At 33.5% G+C, this 18,072-nt stretch overlaps 1 protein-coding gene across 5 annotated transcripts in view; it reads left to right on the top strand.

The window, feature by feature from the left end:
- Positions 1–18,072, top strand: part of RPS6KA3 (ribosomal protein S6 kinase A3) — a 110,135-nt gene that overhangs the window by 59,718 nt on the left and 32,345 nt on the right. For all 5 annotated transcript variants that reach the window (XM_082680774.1, XM_082680777.1, XM_082680776.1 and 2 more), the window contains 7 exons: positions 2,123–2,204; positions 9,518–9,598; positions 10,351–10,430; positions 11,015–11,121; positions 15,331–15,368; positions 15,604–15,746; positions 15,946–16,016. In XM_082680774.1, the coding sequence (XP_082536900.1) occupies positions 2,123–2,204; positions 9,518–9,598; positions 10,351–10,430; positions 11,015–11,121; positions 15,331–15,368; positions 15,604–15,746; positions 15,946–16,016 (602 nt within the window). The remainder of the gene's footprint in view (positions 1–2,122; positions 2,205–9,517; positions 9,599–10,350; positions 10,431–11,014; positions 11,122–15,330; positions 15,369–15,603; positions 15,747–15,945; positions 16,017–18,072) is intronic.

Below are 18,072 nucleotides of genomic sequence, written 5' to 3'. Positions count from 1 at the left end.
GGGGACAATGGGTGTAATTTGGGGAGAGAAACACACCCTGCATCAGGGTTTCTGTGCACATTGTGGCACTTTTCACTGGACGTGAGGTCACTGACCATTGTCTTCGGCACAATTTCTCGAAGTGAGGAACTCTGCCTTGCCCTAGAATCAGTTGAATGAATCATTTTTTTATTTTGTGCTAATAGCCTAGTGTGCTAATGCAGGTAATAGAGAGCTGACCCTAGAGTTAATTCTTGATTGTAATTGAGTCTCTTCTTACCATCTGTGGCAGCTCAGTAGCACTGCTAGGAAAGAATGGGTAGGAGAAAAAAAGTTGAAATTCAGGTCCATTTAGCAAGTTTGTGTAAAGGTTTGCTGGAAAAGATAATGAAACTAATGGTCACAATGAGTAGAGGGGATTTATTGATAGTTTGGTATTGTATTAGACAAGTTATAGCATGACCGTGAGTTACTTAGAGCAGACTTTATTCATTTTGTATAAATCCCACACTATATTTTGAAAACAGCCAAAAATATTTGGAAAATCAAGATACTCAGTAACATACCTGGGGATTGCTTGCTTTTTTTTTTTTTTTTTTTGCCACACCACACGGCCTGCGGGGTCTTAGTTCCCCAACCAGGGATCGAACCCGCACCCCTCCTGCAGTGGAAGTGCAATAGTGTCTCATCACTGGACCGCCAGGGAATTCCCCTGGGAATTGTATGCTTAATATTTAGGTATATGTGTGTATTTGATTTTTAAAAGATGGGGAGGCAGGGTTCCGACTTAATTTACATTAAATAGTTGTGAGTAAATTTCTTCAGTATAAGTGTTTTAAATTGTTTTGCCCAAATCAAAACTACAGTGAGGTATCACCTCTCACCAGTCAGAATGGCCATCATTAAAAAGCCTACAAATAACAAATGCTGGAGAGGATGTGCAGAAAAGGGAACCCTCCTACACTATTGATGGGAATGTAAATTGGTGTAGCCACTATGGAAAACAGTGTGGGGATTCCTTAAAAAACTAAAAATAGAGTTGCCATATGATCCAGCAATCTCGCTCCTGGGCATATATCTGGAGAAAACTCTAATTTGAAAAGATGCATGCACCCCAGTGTTCATAACACTATTTACAATAGCCAAGACACGGAAGCAACCTAAATGTCCATTAAGAGATGAATTGATAAAGAAGGTGTGGTGCACATATACAATGGAATACTACTCAGCCAAAAAAAAGAATAAAATAATGCCATTTGCAGCAACATGGATGGACCTAGAGATTGTCACACTGAGTGAAGTCAGAAAGACAAATACCTTATTATATCACTTGTATGTGGAATCTAAAATATGACACAAATCAACATATCTACGAAACAAAAACAGACTCACAGATATAGAGAACAGACTTGTGGTTACGAAAGGGGAAAGAGGATAAAGGAGGGATAGATTAGGAGTTTGGGATTAGCAGATACAAACTGCTGTATATAAAATAGGTAAACAACAAGGTCCTACTGTATAGGGAACTATATTCAGTATCCTGTAATAAACCATAATGAAAAAGAATATATATATATATTTATATATATAACTGAATCACTTTGCTGTACACCAGAAACTAACACAGCATTGTAAATCATCTATACTAAAATTAAAAAATAAAAATAAATTGTTCTGCCCAGCAATGAGAAATTGTGGAGTTTTCATACATAGAAAAGACTATCAACAGAATTGAATCAACAGAAAATTGTGGTCAAGGGGAACTTCTGTATTAAAGTTTTTATGGAATCAGAATTTTTGTTTTGTTAGAAGCAGAGCAATCACCACCTGTGTTATACTTTAAACATGTTAGACTTTTCTCTAATTGCTTCATAGTTTAAAGATTTTTGTTTCTGTCTTACATGTTACATGGTCTTTGGGAATTGGCAAACAACAACAAAAAATGCATTCACTTATATTGACACCCAAAGTTATAACCAGTGTTTACAACTCACTATATTTATAATTGGTAATATTTTAAGGAAAATAGTTAATGTATCAGAATCTTTCTAATAATAAGCTATATTACAGTAGGGGGTCTTATTTTAGCAATAGTATAGTTTATGATACTTTGTAAGACTTATTTTCTCTGATTTAAATACAGGTTTTCTTAGTCAAAAAAATCTCAGGCTCTGATGCTAGACAGCTTTACGCCATGAAAGTATTGAAGAAGGCCACATTGAAAGGTAAGTGCTACTGCTATTTGTAGTGTTCGCGTAGTATGAACAAACTGAAAAATCTGAATAGGTCTCATGTGACTCCTAGGCCAGTTACTTAAATTCAGAATCTGTTCCCGTTACTGTCTTTAAATTTAGACTTTCTTTTAGTGGATTTTTCCTACAAGGCTAGGAATCATATGACTAGTGAGAATGGGAGTTGCCATGCTTTAAAAGAAGTATTATAAATTCTTCTTGGGCTTTAGGCAAGTAGAAGTTTAGAATTTTAAAACTAGGTTTGATGCATCTTCCAGTTCATATTATTATTTTAATGTTTTGAAAACTTACTCATTTATGATGCAAAATAGCTTTTATTCTAAGGACTTTATCATTTTGACTTCTGGTCTCCAAATAAGTTTTTATTCTAAGCCTCTGATTTTGAAAAATCTAATGTCAGATTTGGCTCTTATAGGTAAACAGTCACTTAGAAAAAATTGTACATAGATTTTTAAATACTTAGATCTTCCTTTTTTAAAGTAGTATCAGTTATTTTACCACATAACCTCTAATTATTTTGTGTGTTGATTGCTGACATCTCTTTTTTTCCTCTTCAACGTACCTGTATTTTCTAAAGGTTTTGAAATATTCTGGAAGGAATATCTGTGATGATCACTTATTATTTCTGATGTTATTTTTCCCAATTAGTAACTCACACTGGATATTATCATCGTTTCAAGAAATTTCACCTTCCTCTATAAACACCATCCTTTGCCTCTGTTCTCTTGCTCCCTTCCTGAATGTATTTTCTTTCCTATCCAGTCTCCACCCCTGGGCATACTACTTACTTGATTCTTGCTAGGGCCAGGAAATTAAATTATATCCTCAGTGCCCTACTCTACATCACTACTTTTATAATTTTATACTCATGAATTCCATGTTATAAAGCTGCATAGATGGAACTTATTTGAGAGTTCATTTACAAAAGCAACAAAAGTAGTTTTTTTCATGTACATAACAGGATTTGTGTTGTGCATAGTATATGTAAAGGAAACTATGAACTCTGAGAAACCTAAAAGATATTGGGAAAGGAAATACATGCCCAATTCCTTTTAGAGAAGGCTGTTAAGACTCTTAGTATTCCTCTAATCATCCAGTTAGCTCCATATCCTCAAGATTCCTGTTGCATTTTCCTTGAAATATTGAAAATTTCACTTGAAAACATACGCCTCAAAGAGTATTCTAAAAAAGAAGAATGAGAAAGGAACAAGTTTTATCAGGTTTAAGGCTTATTAAAAGCAGTAATAATTCATTGTGTTTTGGGGGAGAATAATACAGGCATATAAACCAGTGGAACAAAACAGTACAAAAGTATTATATATTAAAGTTTCATGTATTTGTTACAAAAATATTGAGTAAGTGCTGTGCTGTATGACAAAGCAGGTGGCCAGAACAATGGGAAATTAAATACTGATTTTTTAAATTTTGTTTGAAATACTTATGAACAACCTGCAAAAAAACTAGAGTCTTCTCTTAAACCATATACCATAATAAACAATCTAACTGAATTTTACAACTTAACACATCCTAGGAAACTTGTGAAGAGATATTGAGCAAAGCACAAATTACAAACAAATTGACAGTACAAAAACTTTTGGCCTTTTGTACAGTGAAAAATAGTATAAATAGGAAATCAGGAAATTATTTGCCTCAAATATTACAAAATATTAATATATAAGGAATTTATTAAAAGGCTCCTACTGGCCAAATCTAGGACAGTTTAAACATTGCAATAATTAATGACAGTGATCGATTACAACCCACTGAATAAAGAATCCATGCGTTAATCCATAAATTAATGGAGAACAAGGGAAAGCTCTTCCTTACAATGGAATTCCAACTAATAAATGTAAAAGGAATGATTGAGTTAGGAGTTCCTAAGAAATAACTTTACAACCTCCACCTAAAGGGTTTTAGAATACATTTTTATGCAAGGGGATAAAATAAATAACATTTGGGGAAATGTCCCAGTTTTCTGATAAATGCATATAAAATAATGAGTTATTTCATATAATGGCAACATAAGTTAGAAAGCGGTTTTGCAATAAGTACAACGAACCATTATTGCTGCTAAAGTAACCTAAGGAAATAATCTCAAAGAAGGATTTTGTGTACTTGAAAATTTTCATTGCAACATTATTTAGAATATCGAGAATTTAGAAATCTTATAAATATTGAATGTTTAGAAAAGTATGGTATGCCACTTAATAGAATATTATTTAAATGAAATATTTCAAATATAATCATAAAAATGAATGTAACCAAAACTTGTAAGTGAACATTATAACGAATTTGGCTACCACAAGTATGTAAAATTATATAGATGTTAGCGATATAAGAGACCATAGAAAAGTGAAGCTACTTGACATATTGGAATTATAGACTGCTGGTGTGTTCTTAAATTTTATTTTTATTTTTATCAAAGTAATATGTGTATAGAGTCTTATAAAATAGCAGTGCTTTTCCTACCCTTCTCCCTATCCCAGTTCTTGACCCCCAGAGACAATGACTTCCGTCTCTTTAGCTGCTGCTTCTGCCTTTTACCTCCACATTCAATATTCTTATATTGTAATTCTTTGATTGTTTTCATTTTGGAGACATAATCTTTTGACTTCCTACCATGGAAGATTAGGATTTAGTTCTCTTACACACAGTTTCCCTTTTCATGTCCTCCTAGTAATGTTTTCATAATGCTTTATACAAATTGTTCCTGTACTGAAGTCACATATCCTTCACATCTTTGCTGTATTAGATCTCCTTTCCTAAATTCTGTACCTACCTTTTTCTCAGTTTACTTTCTAGTTTTGCTGAAACACATCTTCTAGTAGCTACTTTAGAAAGGCTGAATGGATGGTAAATTTTTTGTAACTACATGTCTGAAAATGCCTTTATTCTGCCCCTCACTTAATTTATAATTTGACTGGACGTAAAATTCTAGATCAGAAATAATTTTCCCTCAGATATTTGAAGGCATTGTTTCCATTGTCTTCCAGCTTCCTGTGTTGCAATTATGAAATTTATTACCATTATGGTTCCCAGTCCTTTGTGTATAAGCTGCTTTTCCTCCTTAGAAGTCTTTAGAATCAAGCTACTCTTTATCCCTGGTGTTCTGAAATTTGTATAATGGTATTTCTTTAGTGTGGATTTTTAAAATTCATCATACCAGATATGGGGTGGTCTCTTTCAATCTAGAAACTCATTTCTTCAGTTCTGGGAAAGTAGTTTGTCATTTCTTCTCCATTTTATAACTGCTACTCTTTGGATATTTTGAACCTCCTGGGTCGTTGCCTAATTTTTATTTTTTTCCCATCCTATTTTCCATTTTTGTCTTTTTTTCCTGTTTCCTAGGAAATTTTATCATCTATCTTCCAACCCTTCTATTAACTTCATGTTTCTACCATTATTTTTAATTTCCTAGATTTTCCTTGTTCTCTAATTATTCCTTTTTTTTTTTTTTTTTTTGCGGTACGCGGGCCTCTCACCGTTGGGGCCCCTCCCGCCACGGAGCACAGGCTCCGGACGCGCAGGCCCAGCAGCCATGGCTCATGGGCCCAGCCGGACCGGGGCACGAACCCGTGTCCCCTGCATCGGCAGGCGGACTCTCAACCACTGCGCCACCAGGGAAGCCCTAATTATTACATTTTTAAAAACTTTTTATTATGGAAAGTGTCAAACATCTACAGAAAGAAACAGAAAATATAGAGAAGCCCCATATACCCTTCTTTTTCCTTCAACATTTATCAACTCATAATCAATCTTTTTTTATCTGTGTTCTCTCCCTTCCCCTCTTTTGATATTTTGAAGCAAATCCCAGACATTGTATAATTTCTTCCATAGATATTTTAGTATGTATCTCTAGAAGATAAAGACTCTTGAAATAATACAATTCTATGATTATACCTGAAAAATTAATATACAGATATCTGATCAGTGCTCAAGTTTCCAGTTGTCCCTATTGTTATAATTCATTTTTCTTTTTGTAATTTGTTTGAATCGGGATCTATATAAGGTCTATATTTTTCTACTTATTTTGATAGCTATTTTTCGTGTTTAGAGTCTTTCCTTAAATTCCTGGGAATTCTTTGCTGTCTTTTCCTCATTTAAGAGTGAGGTACCTATATTCATATGTGTGTGTGTGTGTGTGTGTGTGTGTGTGTGTGTGTGTGTGTGTGAATCACTTTGCTGTACAGCAGAAATTAAGACAACATTATAAATCAACTATACTTCAATAAAATAAATTTTTTTTAAAGAAAAAAAAGTGCGGTACCAAAAAGCTGATTAGAAGGGGTTCTATGGCAAGAATTTGCTTATTTCTCATTGACCTCCTTTCTTTAAGCTTAGATTTTAGCTTTCTCTGATTTGCTGTGTGAGTTACCACTTAGTCACCTTCTGCTACTGCTTCTCTTTTTTGTCCTTGTGAGTTTATGCATAATTTTTCCATTATTGTAATTTCAATAGGGTTTTAGAAGAAAGTAGAAAGTAAAACATCCATGTTTAACCAGAAGTCTCTTTCCATTTTAAAGTTTCTATTAATATAATAAATGGGGACAAAAAGAAGTCAAAAGTGTTAGGTTGAGTTTATGGGGACTTTTGTCCTAATAAAGTAGTCTGTGGGCCTAAAAGGTTTTGTAAACTATTGCTTAAAGCATTTTCTGAATACATAATTCTAGAAACATAAACAGCATTTCTTCTTATTCACTCTCATGTTCAAGTCAAGTAGAATTTAAAATGTAATAACTAGTATGTGATAAAAATTATTTCAGCGGAATGTAGTTGCTTTGCCAACATGAGTCAGTATTAACAAATTCAGTTTTGGGGGTTTAGAGTTTAACCAATGTAAAGCATGCCTTCTTCTGAACCACTAATATCCTAATCAGAATTCCTGATTGTAGGATGATTTATATTTGTCACTAGGTCTTTATATACATAAAAGAAACCAGATTAGAACTATTACACAGTCCTATCTCAGACAGAAGGAAGGAATTCTTTAGTGAGTGAATCTTACTGTTCGTTTTGAACTAAACAAGGTCTCATCAGTGTTGCATATAAGGAAACTATCTCACAAGGTAATCATAATAGAAAGAAAAGCATCTGGTTCTAGCCTCTCATTTTATAGAGAAGGAAGCAGGAAGCCCCTGAGCAATGAAAGGATTTGACCAAGGTAACTCATCTAGTTATTAGCATGGCCACTAAACTATAGCTCTTGACTCCCAAGTAATTGTTCTTTCCATAGTGGTACAATAATAGAAGAGGGATATACAGTAAATATACTGATGGATATTTTTGCTGCTTATTAAATAAGCTTTGTATAAGTATTGAAAGAGGTAGAAACTTGGAATCTAGCTTTAAGGTAATAGGAACATAATCCAAGATTGTATGGGTAGCGATGGAAAAAAGGGCAGTTTGGGGCTAGACTAGACTAGAATTGTCAGCAGGCCTAGGTGATGAACCTCATTCACACAAATAATAGAAAGGGCCTGTTGGACATAAGGCATCAGAGTTGTAGTGATAGGGCAAGATAACAAAATCAGAGATTGATCCTGAATTTGATACATCCACAAAACAAGTAAATAAAAAGACAGAGCTGCGTTGATATCAAGAGCAATTGAGTCCTTTTCCTGTTTTGCCTATTTTCAGTCACTGGCACCAAAATCTCCCAGTTGGAGTGGAAAACTGGTAGAATGGGAAACATAGGAAATTTTTAAGTTTATTTGTTTATTTTTCCCAGAGGGCTTAGTTCTGAGTTTTAGATATCAGTGGTCACCTTAAATTGACAAGAAAACTCATCATTCTGTCTGTTCCCGCCCCCACTGCCAAAAAAGACGCTCTTTCCATTCTTTCTATTTAATCTTCGGCAGAACCATTCAGTCTCTCTGGCCTGAAAAATAGAAGTTATGTGTGATTTATCCTTATTATGCAACAGAAAAAAAAACTTTAATGAATGATCATTCTCACCTCTTAAATCCATTGAGCTACCAACAGAGTACTTATCAGATGATTAATCATCAGTTTACTTGTCTGTCATTCCCACCAGATTATTAGCTTCTTGAAGCTTATTTTATTTGTATCTCACAGTGCCTGGCATGTAGAGTTTGCTCAGGAAATATTTGGTTGGTAAAAGAGATCTTTGCCTACTGGGTCAAATGTAAATTCATCCTGGCATTCCAAATTGTCAGGAATCTGGATCCTCCCTACTTCACCACCCCTCCCACCCCCACCCACCCCCAGCCCCCCAGTTTCCACACTGATTAGCTTCCTTCTTGCTCATCATGCATGCCTCCATGTCCTTGCTTGCACTGGTACTCGATACCTGGACTTTTCTTCTCTCCGTCCAATCCTTGTTGCCCATATAAATTCCACTCTAAAAGTCCCTAACCCCACCTCTTTGCTCTAGCCTTCCTATGCAAGTAAAACTGATCTTTCCCTTTTCTGAATTCTTGTACTGCTTATTGGTGGTAATACATCATTTTATCCCTTTATCATATTCATGGTGCTATAACTACTATTTAATTGAATATCTCTTATATGCGAGGCTCTCGATGTACAAACCTTATCTCAAATGGTCACATAGCCCCCAAAGATACAGTGGTGTTATCCCCATTTTATAGATGAGAGGTGTAATAGAGGCACAGAGAGTTTAAATAAGTAACTTGCTCAAGATGACACAGATCTGAATCCAGATTTTTCTAACTCCAAAAAGCCTTTGCTCTTTCAGCTGCACCACAGTACTTCCTCTCAGTATCTCTCCTCTCCTGCCTCCCTCAAAATACACCTTTTGGAGTATATCTGTCCTTCACCATGTCTGCCCCATATTTTAGATGCTTAATGAATGTTTGTTGAATTGAGTTGATAAGGTTGGTAGGGAGAAGTGTTAAAACCTATTTCATTTTTTGTGTGTGTTTTAACATTTCATTGGAATGCCTTGTTTTTAAAAAGTTGCTCCTTTTTTGGCTATTTTTCATAACTTTGATCAAAATACTTGGAAATCTGATGTTAAAGCCAACATCTAATATGTTCTCTGTACTTTTTTAATGTAAAGCACAGATTTTATAAATATATACAATTTCTTCTGGTAACATAATTTATTAAAAAATGGTTATTAATTTTGAAAATTCAAGAGTAATGAATAGTTTTATTTATACATATAAGTAATTTTATTTATATGCGAATTCACGCTTTTATACATATAAGCAAAATTTTATTTAAAATAGTCACCAAAGAGATTTTGTTTTAAAGATTGTCTCTGGAAGCTATTACAGTATAGCCATATGTGTAATATTTTATAGTTCGAGACCGTGTTCGGACAAAAATGGAGCGTGATATCTTGGTAGAAGTTAACCATCCTTTTATTGTCAAGTTGCATTATGGTAAGTTATGAACAACCTGCCATCTCATCCCTTTACCTCATTCTCCCACTCCCTGAGTGCATTCAGATATACTAATGTATATAAATATTTATTTGTGTATATTTGTATGTGTCTAGTAGATACATATAGTAAAGTCATGGAAATTAAACCATTACTTCTTAGATAAATTTTAGAAGCTTTTATTGCATTTAGGTTCGTGTTTCTTTTAAACATTATAGTTTCTGAGTGATAGCCATAGGAACAGGTAATAATAATCATTTTTAAATTATAATAATAATAATGTACGAGTATTTTATAGTCTATATGTGTTAGCCTAACTTACAAGCAAGAAAGATCCCTAATATCGACGTCCTGATGTTCTTATTCTGTGTAATTAAAGCTAACCAGTCCACCTTTTTTTGTAGTTAAGTGACATGGTATTTTGTATTTTGTTTCATGGTTAAGTAAGTCCTTTCTGTTGGGAATTTTTCTTATTGACTGCATGTTCTAGAACTGTTGTATTCCTGAGAGACTGTTGCCTGAATAAAATCTAACAAATGTTTTAGTGGTTCCATAATAAGAAACACTGCATTTAACATTTCTACGTGGAAATTAAGAGGAATCATTGGTTAACTTCTAAATAAAAATCAGTTTAGATCTATGATGTAGTCATTAATTTGCTAAAATAGTATTCATTTGTGAATGAGTTGACCTAATGTAAGCCCCCCAAATTAAACTATGAATTAAATGGAAATTTTCGTTTCTTCATTCAGCTTTTCAAACTGAAGGGAAGTTGTATCTTATATTGGACTTTCTCAGGGGAGGAGATTTGTTTACACGCTTATCCAAAGAGGTATATAATTAATCTCTGTTTTAAATCTATTTATACACATCCTTTTTCAACTAAAGCTTTGTTATATTTCAATATTATGCTTGTCGTATTTTGTCAAGTGGCACAAGATTCTTACATTGACGAATCAGAGCCAAAAAGAGTTATTTTCCTAACTCCTGAATTTATTCGGAAAGTAGATTTTAAATTGATAAACTGTCTTTTGCCCTGCTTCTTTTAGTTATAGTTTTTTCAGAAGCAATAATATAACAACAAGATATCCTTAAACAATCAGTAGTGGAAATTCAACCTGCATTGTAAAGATCATTTTTCATTTCTAAGATGTTACTGTGATGGAGCAACAATGGCACAATCTGAATATAGTTGTTACTTAACAAAATGTAAAATTATTTTCCCCACAGTGCATATTTAGCATTTAGTAAGTCATTAGTTGACTAACTCAGTCATTTTTGAAATTTCCTTTCATAAGTGAATTGTGTAATTAGCATATTTATAATTTTTTGATATTTAAACTGTAGGATGGAACTTTAAAAAAATAGCAAATGCAAAAAGAAAATAAAGACAGAAAAATTATTATTTTATTTTAGGTCATGTTCACAGAAGAAGATGTCAAATTCTACTTGGCTGAACTTGCGCTTGCTTTAGACCATCTACATAGCCTGGGAATAATCTATAGAGACTTAAAACCAGAAAAGTAAGGAATCATGCTGCTAAGTTGAATACAGTGTAATATAATTATTTAGGGGGTAATATAAAATAATATTATTTCATAGAACTACCACAAACACTGGATTAGAATGCCTATGCTTCACATTTCTGCTAACCCTTTATGTGCCCATACTTTTAAATATCTGTTAATCAAAATACCTGTTAACGTTACCCTTGTTTTCATTTGCATTCTTTGATTTTTAATGAAGTGGAAATCTATGCTTATAGCTTTATTGGCAGTTGTATTTTTGTGTGATTTTTCTGTTCATGGCCTTCACTCATTTTTCTTTTGGGGTGTTGTTTTTTTCCCATTGTTTTGTAAGAGACCTTTCTATACAAATTAAGAATTTAACCATTTGACATATGTTGCAAATACACTTTTCTAGTTTATCTTTTAATTTTATTATTTTATTATGTATGTATGTATGTATGTATGTATGGCTGTGTTGGGTCTTTGTTGCTGCACGCAGGCCTTCCCTAGTTGTGGCAAGTGGGAGCTACTCTTCGTTGCGGTGTGCGGGCTTCTCATCGCAGTGGCTTGTCTTTGTTGTGGAGCACAGGCTCTAGGCGTGTGGGCTTCAGTAGTTGTGGCACTCGGGCTCAGTAGTTGTGGCTCACAGGCTCTACAGCGCAGGCTCAGTAGTTGTGGCACACAGACTTAGTTGCTTCGCGGCATGTGGGATCTTCCTGGACCAGGGATTGAACCCATGTCCCCTGCATTGGCAGGCGGATTCTTAACCACTGCGCCACCAGGGAAGTCCCTATTTTTTAATTTTGTGTTATTTTAACCTACACAAGTATTTTTCCCTCAGATCTACCAGTCTTTCCTTTTGTGGTTTCTTCTGTGACTTTTATTCTTCGAAGGGCTTTTCCAATTCTCATGATAAGATTTTTTTCTTCTAATTTTATGGTTTCTTTCTTTTTTTTTTTTACTTTTAACTCCATCTAGAAATTTTTTGGTATGAGGGATGGCATGGAGCTAATTGTTTCCTCCAAATACCATTTATTGAAAATTTTCTTCTCCACATGATTTCAAATTTTTAATGAGAGTTAAGCAAATTTCCCTTTACTTTTATAGTAGTGGTTATCAAGAAGCTAATATTATTTAAATTGTACACACTTCTGTGTTTTAATTTGTTAGTGTTTACTATCTACCACTTTGAGAAAGAAAGGTTTTCTTTTCTCCTTTTTTAAGGATATAAACAAGAGCCTTGTTCTATCAAGAATTTTTAAAAATAGCTTTTTTGAGATATAGTCCACATACCCCAATGTTCATAGCAGCATTATTTACAATTGCCAAGATGTGGAAGCAACCCAGCTGTCCACCAACAGATGAATGGATAAAGATGTGTTATAAATATACAATGGAATATTTCTCAGCCATAAAAAAGAACAAAATTAGTGGCTGCTGGGGGGTGGGGCAGGAATATAGAGGTGGGGAAGCGGTAAGGTACAAAGTATTGGGTAAGTTAAGCTCAAGGATGTATTGTACAACACAGGGAATATAGCCAATATTGGGGAAGAGCTGTAAATGGAAAGTAACCTTTAATTATACTAAAAAATTTTTTTTTAATTAAAAAAAATAGTTCTACCACCTAAGTATGCATTCTTAAACAATATAGGTTTCATTTGTTTTAAACTTTATTAAATAAATACTGTACATAAATCTTTGTGTCCTGATCTTTGGACCTATATGATATATTAATATCCAGCTATTAAAACTAAAGTAAACAAGTCGATGTTTTTTAGTATATTCAGAGTTGTGTAACTATCATCTTTATCAAGAATTTGGATATTACTTACCTTAAAATGTTACATGCAAAATTTAAATTATATATTACAATAGGAAACAAAGGAAATACTCCTTTGGAATCCTGTTAAGTGATCATTTAGAAATTGTTATACTTTCATATTTTACGGTTTTTTTCAGGTATTTTGTTTTCGGATAAGTTTCATATGGTTCTGATTTTATTCCCCAGATAATGACTGAGTTTTTCTCATCATTTTCCCAATTTCTAACTATCACAACATAAAATATAATTCCTAGTGAGAATGAATATTCAAGCATATAGCCCTTAGAAGAAAAATTTACTGTGAACCTAAGATTAAACATTCATAATAAAAATGTGTTCGTGTTTTATATCATTTAATTGAATGTATTTATTGTAGACCATTGTATTAATGTTGGTTTTAAAATTATATATAAAGCATGGATCCTGTCTCAAAGATCAAATAAGATCTAATGTGGGTAAGATTGCTTATAGTGAGATTTTTCACGTAAATGTCTAGACTACACTATTAAACTGAAATAACATTTAATTGTTAAATGATCCAAGTGATATCATCATGTAGAGCTTAGGAGAAATTTAAATTTTTAGACCAATTGTTTTACGCACTATAAGGGGTTTTCCAGATCCTTTTAAACTAGAACTCTGTTACAATAAATATGGCTAAAAATAATTATTAATAATTGAAAGGGAACTTTGCTTATTGAGAGTAATACAGTTGACTTTTTCTTTCAAAGATAAAGGACGGGCATGGTTATCTTAGAATGCACTTGCTATAGGAAGTATAAGTAATTCCCTTTTAGCCATGTTTTCTTTTTTAATTTTTTCAAAATTACCAAGAATGATTTGAGGTTTGTTTTGTTTTGTTTTTAGAACTGTCTTCCAGGTATTGATTAGACAGAAGGGAGGATGATTCCCACCATACCTAATAATTCCCTTTATATTCCCTAAATGTGTTGGTCTGCTTTCTAGTCAAGCATAATCAAGATCAGTATTTTTTTCATAACAAGTCCTTTGTAGTGAAAGAGACTTGAACACTGTGTCCCTACTGAATTACCCTCACTGGTAAACATTATTGTAATCATAGTTGAACTGATGATATAGGAAGGTTGGTAGTATTTTTGACATAGTAAAATTTTATTATAACAAAATTTGGCTTGCACATTTTTTTAGTTAATTAAAAGAATTAAAAGTAAGGAAATAAAGTAAGGAATTAAAAGGAATTAAACGTATTAAAAGTAAGGAAATGCCTATATTATGGAATAGTTTTGAATATGAGTGAAATAGTTGACCTTATTACTTGACCTTTCAAGTCAGTATACTCAAATACCCATCCAGAAATGCAGTAACTGGCTTAACAGCTTAGTACTTACTCCTTTCTATAGCTCCTTAATTAACGACCTTACTCTCCACTCAAGTATCTGCTAAAGCCAGAAACTTGAGTGTCTTCTCCAGTTGTTGTTCTTTATCATAAGTCATACCTAAGAGCACACTATTCTTTATTTTTCCTTCTAAATTGTTTTCTAAAATTGCAGATTTGATTATCTTTACCTTCCATTCATGTAAACCTTTTATGATCTTCATTGCCCTTAAGAAGAAATCCCAACTCTTTGGAATGCTCTATCAGCTCTTTGTAGACTGGCCCCATTCATGCAATATACATTTCTTCTTTATCTGTGCTCTACCAAACAGTGAGCTACAAGATGAATAAGGTCAAAGTCTCAAGGAGCTCTCAGTTTACTGAAAAAGAGAGAAAACACTGGATAATATATACAATGTAGTGATGGGTCAAAGAAGAACAAGGAGTATGAGGAAGGTGGGTTGAGGAGAAGAGGATTGTGTAAGTTGTGTCAGAAAAAAAGCTAGGAAGGAATTCCCTGGCGGTCCAGTGGTTAGGACTCATCGCTTTCACTGCCGGGGCCTGGATTCAGTCCCTGGTTGGGGAACTAAGATCCCGCAAACTGCGCAGCACAGCCAAAAAAAAAGAAAAAAAGCTAGTAAAGAATGATTGAGTCAGATGCCTTTAAAATGACAGCTCTAACACTTTTGACTTAACTATCCAGACCTCTGTCTATTGTGCAAGCACTAGGGAGTTTAGTTAGGCCACCTCTGCAGAAAGGCACTAAGAGCAACTTAGAATATAGGTCTTGGTTCCTTTCCTCATAGTTCTCAAGTGTCCCTGGCTCATTAATACAAGTTATAAGGCTTTGCCTTTGGGATTCGTTATGTATGTGTGTCCAAAAAAATAATTTTTCTCCTCCTTTACCTTCGCCTTTTTATTCAGAGTCTAAAGCAATATTTTGGAATGAATGTGATGATCTGATACTTAACAGAGTAATTTCAGTTTTAACTTCGAAAAATCTCTCTTTAATGGTTTGAAAAGATTTTCTAACTTTGTTTTCTTTCAGCATACTTCTTGATGAAGAAGGTCACATCAAGTTAACAGGTAAAAATCCTCATTTTGTTAAAATAGTCTCTCCTACTCTATATAATTAATTTCCTTTAAGGTTGATCATGGTATAAATATTAAGTAACACATTGTGTTAAAAACTTGAATTAGAATTTTTAAATAATTAATGTAAATATTGGAACTATTAATGTAAACTTTGGAACTCAAAGTTTAAACTTTACGTGTGCAAATTATTGTAGGATATTTATGAACTTGATATTTATTTTGGCAGATTTTGGCCTAAGTAAAGAGTCTATTGACCATGAAAAGAAAGCGTATTCTTTTTGTGGAACTGTGGAATACATGGCTCCAGAAGTAGTTAATCGTCGAGGTCATACTCAGAGTGCGGACTGGTGGTCTTTCGGTGTGTTAATGGTAAGGTTTGGGGTGTTTTTTTGTTTGTTTTTTTTTTTTTGAAGTTCACTAGTGAATATAGTAGAAATATAAATCACTTGTTTTATTGTATAGCAATTTTAGAAGATGTGGTTGTAATTAAGATGATGCTTTTTTATCTTCTAGCCTTCAGATTTTATACCTACTGACTAATACCTCTGATTATTTCGCCTTTTTATAGTTTGAGATGCTCACTGGTACACTACCTTTCCAAGGAAAAGATCGAAAAGAAACAATGACTATGATTCTTAAGTAAGTACTCCCTAGTGGATGTGTTTTGATGAGATTTAAAAATAAATGCTTCAAACTAAAAAATGAGATTTTTAGAGTGTTAGCTATAGTATAAGAAATAACTAAGAAATTCATTGATATTATGACATCAATATTACGTGGTTTAAATATGAGCAAACCCCATAGATCTAGAATACTCATAATTATCTTCATGTTACTCCTGAAAGGTTTACCTTTGAGATTTGGAATATGAAAAAGATGCCCATTATTCTACTTCTGTTTACGTTGTCCTGGAGATACTAGCAAGTAAAGTAAGGCATCCAAAAGAAGTGCAGCTTAAGGTTTAAAAAGCAGAAATAAAATTGTCATTATTGGGAATTCCCTGGTGGTCCAGTGGTTAGGACTCCACGCTTCCACTGCCAGGGGCCTGGGTTCGATCCTTGGTCAGGGAACTAAGATCCCGCAAGCCCCACGGCGCGGCCAAAAAAAAATTGTCATTATTTAGTTAACATGATTGTGTCCATAGAAAATCCAAATCTTCATATAAATCCTTGGAATTAATGAGAGCTTGGCAAAGTTGCTGGATAAAGGGTCAATAAATAAAATCTATTTCATGTCTGTATACTAGCAACAGAAAATGGAATTTTTTTAAAAAGATACTGTTTACAATAGTAAAAAAAAATCAAACCTAGGGATAAATCTAGCAGAAGTTATGCAAGAACTTTATGCAGAGAACTTAGAAAATGCTAGGAAATTTTAAAAGACCAAAGTAACTTGGAAGGTTGTACCTTCCAATATTCACATTATGACAGACCCAAGTGTTATAAAGGATGTGTGTTATCCAATAAAAAAATATAATGTGAACCCCATACATAATTTTAAATTTTCTAGTAGCAACATTAAAAAAGTAAAAAGAAACAACTAAAATTAACTGTAATATATTTTATTTAACCCAGTATATCCAAGATATTATCATTTCAACATGTGATCAGCATTAAAAAATGATCGAGGCATGATACATTATTTTTTTTATTTGAAACTCACTGCAGGTTTTACACTTACAGTTTGAGCTAGCCACATTTCAAGTACTCAGTGGCTGTATGTGACTGGTGGCTACCATATTGGACAGCATAACTGTAGTTTCAATGCAAATCATATTTAAATCCTAACAATTTTTTTGTGTGGAACTTAATAAACTGGTTCTTATATGATAATACAAAGGACCAAGAATAGCTAAAACACTCCTGAAGAATATCAAGATAGGAGGACTTGCTTTACCAAGTATCAAGCCTTGCTATAACTATAATTAGGACAATATGGCATTAAAACAAGTATAGAAAATAGAATTGTGCAATGGACTCGAGAGGCCAGTAGCAGACCTATACATATATGGACACTCGATTTACAACCATTGGAAATTGCAGAGCAGTAGGGAAATAGCACCTTTTTTAGTAAATCATGCTGGAAAAAATGATATTCAAACAGAAAAAGATAAAACTACCTCACACCATACACAAATCATTTCCAAGTATATTACATATATATATATATTTTTTAACATATATATGGGAAAAGGGAAGAAAGATTCTAGAAGAGAATATAGGAGGAATCTTCATGACCTTGGTGTAGAAAAAGTAGTCTTTCAACACAAAAAGCATGAGCCATAAAGGAAAAGATTGATAAATTATTACTACATTAAAATTAATAACTTCTCATCAAAATATTCCATTGAAAAAATAGAAGAAATTTATAACATATAACCAACAAAGGACTTGTTTCCAGAAGATGTCAAGGACTCCAGTCAATCAATAAGAAAAAGACAGCCCAGTAGAAACATGAAGAGACGTAGGGACTTCACAAAAGAGGATATCCTATGGCCAATAAGCTTATTAAAAGATGCTTGCCCTCATTAATCAGAAAATGCAAATTAAAACCACAGTGAGCTACAACTACATACCCGCCAGAGTAGCTAAGGGTACAAAGACTGACAATACAAAGTGCTGACGGGCTGTGGAGCAGTGGCAGCTTTCATACATAGCTGCAAGGAATGTAAATACTCATATAACCTCTTTGGAAA

This window comes from Grampus griseus (genome assembly GCF_964374135.1).
Source record: "Grampus griseus genome assembly, chromosome: X".
NCBI classification, from domain to species: domain Eukaryota; kingdom Metazoa; phylum Chordata; class Mammalia; order Artiodactyla; family Delphinidae; genus Grampus; species Grampus griseus.
Note: the sequence above shows the minus strand (reverse complement) of the source record. Positions and strands in the feature narration are given on the sequence as shown.